Source organism: Podarcis cretensis (genome assembly GCF_951804945.1).
Source record: "Podarcis cretensis genome assembly, chromosome: 3".
NCBI classification, from domain to species: domain Eukaryota; kingdom Metazoa; phylum Chordata; class Lepidosauria; order Squamata; family Lacertidae; genus Podarcis; species Podarcis cretensis.
In genome coordinates this window covers 65,304,675-65,311,703 of record NC_137172.1, presented here as the reverse complement: position 1 = coordinate 65,311,703, position 7,029 = coordinate 65,304,675, and the positions used below count along the sequence as shown (strand labels likewise).

Here is a 7,029-nt window from a genome sequence, read left to right as displayed (position 1 = left end):
TGTTCAGTGGTTTACCAATACTGTACCAGGATGCCTGTGTTACCAACAACTGTTTTGTGAATTATAACTGCCTATTGCATAATCACCATTGACTACACTTTCCTTGCTGGTTTGTTGTAAGTTGTCTTGACTATCTTTTATAAAGGCAGGATATACTTCTTGATAACAAATGAACTTGTCACTCAGAAGGTTTTAAGAATACAAAAAACCAAAACCTTCCTATTGCATGTAGCAGAGTGTACTCAAATGTGTGTGTACTTTCTAGCACGATGTACAGTACACACACATTGTTTCTTGTGTGTTGCACTGGATCCTGCCATCTCTGCAGAGCACAGCATTTTTGAGGACATGATGCAGTCTACTTTTGCTACTTGGATAATCTAAATCTTAGTCCAGCAAATGCACTTGTTCTGGATTCTGCGTAGGGCATTCCACAAACACCCCAAGCAGCCTTTAGGAAGCGCCAAAGCTACCACGTGTATGTGATGTGGCCAACTTATGTGACCAGTGATGTGGCCAACTTATGCCTACACCATTTAAGTTTTTTAAAAAACAAAAAAACCTCTCCCAGCCAACCACCGGTATAAAAATACGGTATTTGGCAAAGGTCCATCTTTACAATCCCAGCCCCTCCTGCCCATTCCGGCCAATTCTCAGCAGGCGCTCCAAGGAACAGTGGGGCGCATCTCTTGCCATTATCTCGGGACTCTTCTTCCCCAAATCATCCGTTCCTACACCGACTTAATCTACCCAAGAGACCCCGAAAGATCCACAATAAAAGCGACTCTTGGCGAGGAGGAGGGCGACCCTGGAGGGGCGTCTCCGCAGAGACCCGAACCTCCTCCGGAGCAGCCTGGTCCGCCCGCCGACTTTCCCGCCGGTGCCTTTTGAATGATTCGGTGTTTTTGTGTGTGTGTGTGTTTTTGTCTATCCAGCGTGGAGAATTAGGCAGCCTCCTCCTCTCCGCGCAGTAACCGCCAAGAAGTCTCGAACTGCGAGTGTGAGGAGCGCTGCGTGTTTGCGCAGGACAACGGGGAAGCTGGAGGCGGAGCAGGCACGGCGGGACTCAGTGCCTCGCTCAGCCGCTGCCGCCAGCCGGGCAATATAGCGGGCATTTATAGCACCGGGGCGCTCCTCTATATTAAGGCAAACTGATGATTCGCTCAGCAAAACCGCAAGGTTTCCTGAGGAACTACCGGCAACGGGGCTTTAACCTCCGTTTGTTTTTTTCGCCTCCGAGCAGGCGAAATGGTAGGACGCCTAAAATTGCAGGCGCGCGCGCGCGGCTGCGCGAGGAAGGAGAGCGGGGTCCTCGCGGCCTTAAATAGGCGGGCGGGCTGCTCCGCCCCTTCCTTTTCACCATCGGTTCGTGGAAGCTGTGAGGTGGGTGCAGCGCGTGTCGCGTCTCTTTCTCTCGCCCCCCCCCGTTTCTCCTTGTTTTTAGGGGGGGGGGGAGAGGGGAAAAGACGATTCTCTTTACTGCTCGCTTCCTCTCGTTTTCTGCCGCTCCCCGTTTAACAGGCTCCGTTCTTTTGTTTCAGCCACCCCCCGGGCGGGAGAGTCACCACCAACCATGGCCGAGGAAGGGTAAGTGCGAGCGGGCGGCGACGGGGCGGAAGCTTCCCTCCTTCTCTTCCCCCATTTCCGGGCCCCGCGCGGGGACTTCGCCTTCTGGCTGCACGTGGCTGGGCCCAAGTTGCTCTCCTCGCGGCTGCTTGAACCACGTGCTTAGCGAAGGCCCCGCAGAGCCTTTCTCCTCTTTCAGATAACTGGAACACGGCGCTTCAGTGCAAAATAGGCCACTCCGTCCGTGTTGCGGGAGGGCTTGAAAGTTTGCAGGAAGAAAGTTTCCAGTTCTTCTTTGCGGACACCTGTGCGCGCACGCGCCCTCCCCCCCCCCCGCGAATCCGGAGTCTCCATGCGGTGAAAGGGAACGGGGTTGTTGTTTTTCTGGACGCCAATGTGAGATGGGGAGGATGATGGGAAACTGGACGTCTGTAAACATTAATTTGATTTATCGTGGGATCCCAGCGGAGCAGCAAATGGTCCTGGCAAATTTCAGAGGGGTTTTTAGCCTGCTGTACAGAGACTCAAAAAGCATCCTGTCCCGTGTAGACTTCACTGCTATTGCCATTATTACAGCATTGATCCTCCATCGTGATCCTCCTTCCTATTTAATCTATGCAACGTAACCCTATGGCACCCTAGGAGTGTTACGGTTTGGTGTTACTCCATGTATTTTTCATTGCCTCTTTGTTTTAAGAATAAAGTTGCACTAAAGTCTGTAGAAGTTTATCCCAGAATTATTAGTGTTCTGAGTTGTAATTGGTTGTGTTGATATGCTCCTTACAAACCCATCCCAAACCACTGTTACTAGTGGTATATCTCCAGTGTTTGGCTTATTGCCCTTTCTCCCACATATTAAATTATCAGGGTGCTGATTTTGCTGTAGTCAGCAGCTTCATGGGTTGCTGCATGCAGAGTGGAAGAGTTGGAATTGTAATTTACGAAACAATACTCCATTAATTCATATAGACCTCATTCTTTTTATGGCCTTGATCAGCTTAAAATCAGCATTGTGCCTCATAAGCTGCAGTTTTGAACTTGGGACTGTTTAAAAGAGAACTGTCCTTTTCCAGCCACTCTTATTAAAGACACCTATGAAAACTGGGTCCAAAATTAGGGATTGGGGATACAGTTTTTGCCACTTGAGAAGTGAAAGGATAACATATTTGGAGTGACAGTGACTTTATTTCTTACTTGATCTGGGGGGGAAATGATCAGTGAGGTTAGCAAGCTTGCAAGTAACAAAAACTCCATGGCACATTATTTTTAAATTGTGCATACACAATTTAAACAGATCTTATTAGTCTGGTAGTGTTGCTTACTAAACAAGGTGGTGTGCAAACTTAATATTCTGTGTTCCCAAACATTTAAAGTTGTCAGTAATGTGGGGAATTCAATTTTAGGAGCTTCTAGGAAAGAACAATCTGGGAAACATAAATACGCATTGTGCCCATATGTAGAATATTTCGTACAGTTCTGGTAGCTCTTTCTCATGAGATCATAAAATTCAAAAATATTCAGGAAAGTGCAACTAAGATGAACAAGGGCAGACCTCCCCTATAAGGAAAGGTATAAGCTGCTGTTGCTTTTGTTTTAAAAAGATACCCAGAAGTAGTCTTTTGAAATTCTCAGTACTTTTAATATACGTAAGAAGACATTGGTATTGCCTGCCATCCTAAAACCCAAATTGTCAATGAAAATGATAGTTTGGGGTAGCCAGGAGGAACTAGAATGCAAAGACGTCATGGAGTCCACTGTTATAAGTAAGGTGTTTTTAGAAGTTCTAATTGTATTGTTTAAGTATTAGACATTTGCTGATCTGGGCTTTGTTAAGAAATACATGCATTTAACAAATTAAGCCATGACCTTTTGTTAATACCTGTGCCAAAAAAATCTCGTTGCTGTAGCAGTTGAATGAATCAGTGTTTGGGTACAATGTATGTCCAATTCCAGATGTTGATTTAAGTGCCATGCCAGTTCAAAAATATCTGGCTGGCCAATGTTAACAGCAAAAGGGGCCTAGGTGAACGTTGGTGAGATAAAGCAAGTTCATGTTCTTCTGTGATTTTTCATTTGCTAGCATTGCTGCTGGAGGTGTAATGGATGTCAACACCGCCCTTCAAGAAGTGCTGAAGACCGCACTTATCCACGATGGCTTAGCCCGTGGAATACGTGAAGCTGCCAAAGCCTTAGACAAGTAAGTGCTGGATGTTAACTAGTATGTGTGCCTCCATGTTGGAGTTTGGTCGTGCATTTCCTGTAAATGATAAGAAAGTTGCTCAGGGAAGCTTACAATAGTAAAAAAAAACCCTTATATCCTGTAAATTTTTACAGGATATAATTAAAATTAAAATACAACCATGGCAGAGACCACAAATAAAAATTAAAACCGCATATACAGTGGTACCTCTGGTTACGTACTTAATTTGTTCTGGAGGTCCGTTCTAAACCTGAAACTGTTCTTAACCTGAAGCAGCACTTTAGGTAATGGGGCCTGCCGCACCGCCTCCACATGATTTCTGTTCTCATCCTGAAGCAAAGTTCTTAACCCGAGGTAATACTTCTGGGTTAGCGGAGTCTGTAACCTGAAGCGTACGTAACCCGAGGTACCACTGTATTTAGCAGGTAACAGGCTGCTAGAATAAAAATGTCTTTAGAAATTAGTGAAAGACGGGTAGAGAAAGAACTTCTATGGCTTGCAGGACAAAGTGTTCAACAGTTTATGAGATGAGAGCTACAGGTTTTGAATGATGACTCTCTTAAAAAGTCGGATACCCCTTCACTCTTACTATGAGTGAGAATAATAGTCTGACAAACCTGTACATACAGATTGGTCTTAAGAGTAGGAGCCACAAATAGTCTAGTAAGGTCATGGTGGAGGGAGTAATACGGTAAAAGCACCCAGTGTGGTTTGAAAAATTCTAATTGGTTGTGTTAACATTACTGATAACTAGGTAAATAAAACACATTTAAAAACCTGGACTAAATTGTTACTGACAGGGCATCTGGTACTTTAAGCTACATTTAAATTGCAGCAGTGGTATGAAATTCACTAGTATACTGGTTGTGCCGTTCTTTGGTACTAACTTCAAAGTCTAAAGAAAAGAAAAATACTGTTTATGATCCATGACATTGATCCCAGTTTCCCTCATGTTACTTGAAAAGAACACACAGAAAGAGATTTCCTGTTATACTTGCCCAGATAATGTCCTATTGATTTGTGGACTAATGGGAATGGTTTGGGGAAACTGCAGGTGGGGAGTCAGTGGAATTTGGCCTCTCTGGGTGAACAGAAGAGCAACTTGGAATTGGATCTTTGCTGTAGTCCAGTGTGTAACTAATAATGGTCTGTTGTTTTAGACGCCAAGCCCACCTTTGTGTTCTTGCATCCAATTGTGACGAGCCCATGTATGTCAAACTGGTTGAAGCACTTTGTGCTGAACATCAAATCAACCTGATAAAGGTAATGATTATGTACATCTTTTAGATTGATAATTGAATGCAAAAGCTGTTTTGCTCGTTCAGTAAAATATTTTCTACTGAATGTAGCATCTAGATCAGGCATAGGCAAACTCAGCCCTCCAGATGTTTTGGCACTACAACTCCCACTATCCCTGACCACTGATCCTGTTAGCTAGGGATGATGGGAGTTATAGTCCCAAAACATCTGGAGGGCCAAGTTTGCCTATGCCTGATCTAGATGCTTGACTTTTTAAGTACTGTTCACGCTGTACAGTGATGATAACTTGGCTCCCTCTACTGAGACTTGTGAGGAGAACAACCACTAACGTTACCCTTTATTTCTGAGTGTACAGCTTGCTTGATTTCTGTGCTTACCATCGTATTTTGAAGGCAGTACTAATGGAATATAAAAATCTTTGACAGGTTGATGACAACAAGAAGCTGGGTGAATGGGTAGGTCTCTGCAAGATCGACAGAGAAGGAAAACCCCGTAAAGTTGTGGGCTGCAGTTGTGTCGTTGTCAAAGTAAGTTGAGGAAAGTGCTCTTCTAAAAAAATGGGTACATATTTTAGAGCAGTTTTATTCGCTAAGTGTTTTATTGTGCCTTTACATACTGTTGCCTACATTTTGGTCTCAAATTGCAGCTCTTGAGCTTGATTAATCCAGACCTGAATGTCTTAACTGTTATCAGCATAAAGGTAAATGTAAAGGGACCCCTGACCAATAGGTCCAGTCGTGACCGACTCTGGGGTTGCGCGCTCATCTAGCTCTATAGGCCGAGGGAGCCGGTGCTTGTCCAAAGACAACTTCCGGGTCATGTGGCCAGCATGACTAAGCTGCTTCTGGAGAACCAGAGCAGCACACGGAAACGCTGTTTACCTTCCTGTGCAAGTACCTATTTACTTGCACTTTGACGTGCTTTCGAACTGCTAGGTTGGCAGGAGCAGGGACCGAACAATGGGAGCTCACCCCATCGCAGGGATTCGAACCGCCGACCTTCTGATCGGCAAGTCCTAGGCTCTGTGGTTTAACCCACAGCGCCACCTGCGTCCCTATCAGCATAAAAGTTAACAGCAAAGAAGCACACCACTTGCTGCTTTGCTACTGTTTGAAGAGAAATAAATTTTTGGTTGGCGCCTGTGGTGGGTGAATGAGAAATTGGGGTTAGAGGGGGCTTTCTGCATGTGGGAATATTGAAAGAGATGCAGTTTCCCTACCCATACAGTTAACTGATGTTTTGTTGCTCTTTTAATCTTCTAAATACTTGCCAAATTTAAAACGTGCACCTCATATTTCTTATAAGTAAAACATTTTAAATGATTGTTCTGTAATGGCGCACAAACTGATTATTTGTTCCCTTTTTTGTTTAATGGGCAGCACTGCCAGCTGGATAAAATCTGCTTAACTTTCAAGTGTTCTGCAGAAATGCAAACTATTGCTGGCAATAATAAAGCCAGGGTACGAGCCTTGAAGACTTAGGTAGTCATTGAGGTCCCAATAAATGGCTACATTTTTGTTTTTAAATATGGGTTGACTTTATTTTACTGAATGCCCTGTTTTTAGTACCCCAAAATGGGCTCTGACATTTGGCTTATTGTCTTATTAATGCATTGTCTTATTATAGGACTATGGCAAGGAATCTCAGGCCAAAGATGTCATCGAAGAGTACTTCAAGTGCAAGAAATGAACCAATAAAATATATTTGCGCCTGACAGTGTTTGTGTTTTGCTGGTCTTGAGATAGACAACCTCCCCTCCCCCTCCGCCCCAATGGAACTAGTTGGTCTCTTCACATGCATTAATTTCTAAAGTACCGGTGTATGTTTTGGAACAGTAATATTGTCTGTCTTAATACAAGGAAAATTGAAGAATGGAGTGATTTGAATTCTATGTCATATGTTCATGGGTATTGTGTTCATTCTGGACTTTTAATTATGTAGAGAGGCTACAGATAGATTACTCCCATTTTCTTCCAGGACAGTTTTGTATGTATGTAATCGTA

At 44.0% G+C, this 7,029-nt stretch overlaps 1 protein-coding gene across 1 annotated transcript; it reads left to right on the top strand.

Annotated features, from left to right (window-relative positions):
- Window positions 1-1,275: 1,275 nt before the first annotated feature.
- On the top strand, window positions 1,276-6,742 carry RPS12 (ribosomal protein S12). Its single transcript, XM_079971063.1, has 6 exons — window positions 1,276-1,383; window positions 1,542-1,587; window positions 3,647-3,763; window positions 4,927-5,029; window positions 5,452-5,553; window positions 6,653-6,742. Exons 2-6 carry the CDS (start codon window positions 1,574-1,576, stop codon window positions 6,713-6,715), a joined length of 399 nt encoding a protein of 132 aa, XP_079827189.1. The 5' UTR covers window positions 1,276-1,383; window positions 1,542-1,573; the 3' UTR covers window positions 6,716-6,742.
- The last annotated feature ends 287 nt before the right edge of the window (window positions 6,743-7,029 follow it).

Coding starts and splice junctions, on each gene's coding strand:
- RPS12 (XM_079971063.1), top strand. Junction 5,030..5,451: donor ATCAAATCAACCTGATAAAG/GTAATGATTATG, acceptor AATCTTTGACAG/GTTGATGACAACAAGAAGCT. Junction 5,554..6,652: donor GCAGTTGTGTCGTTGTCAAA/GTAAGTTGAGGA, acceptor GTCTTATTATAG/GACTATGGCAAGGAATCTCA.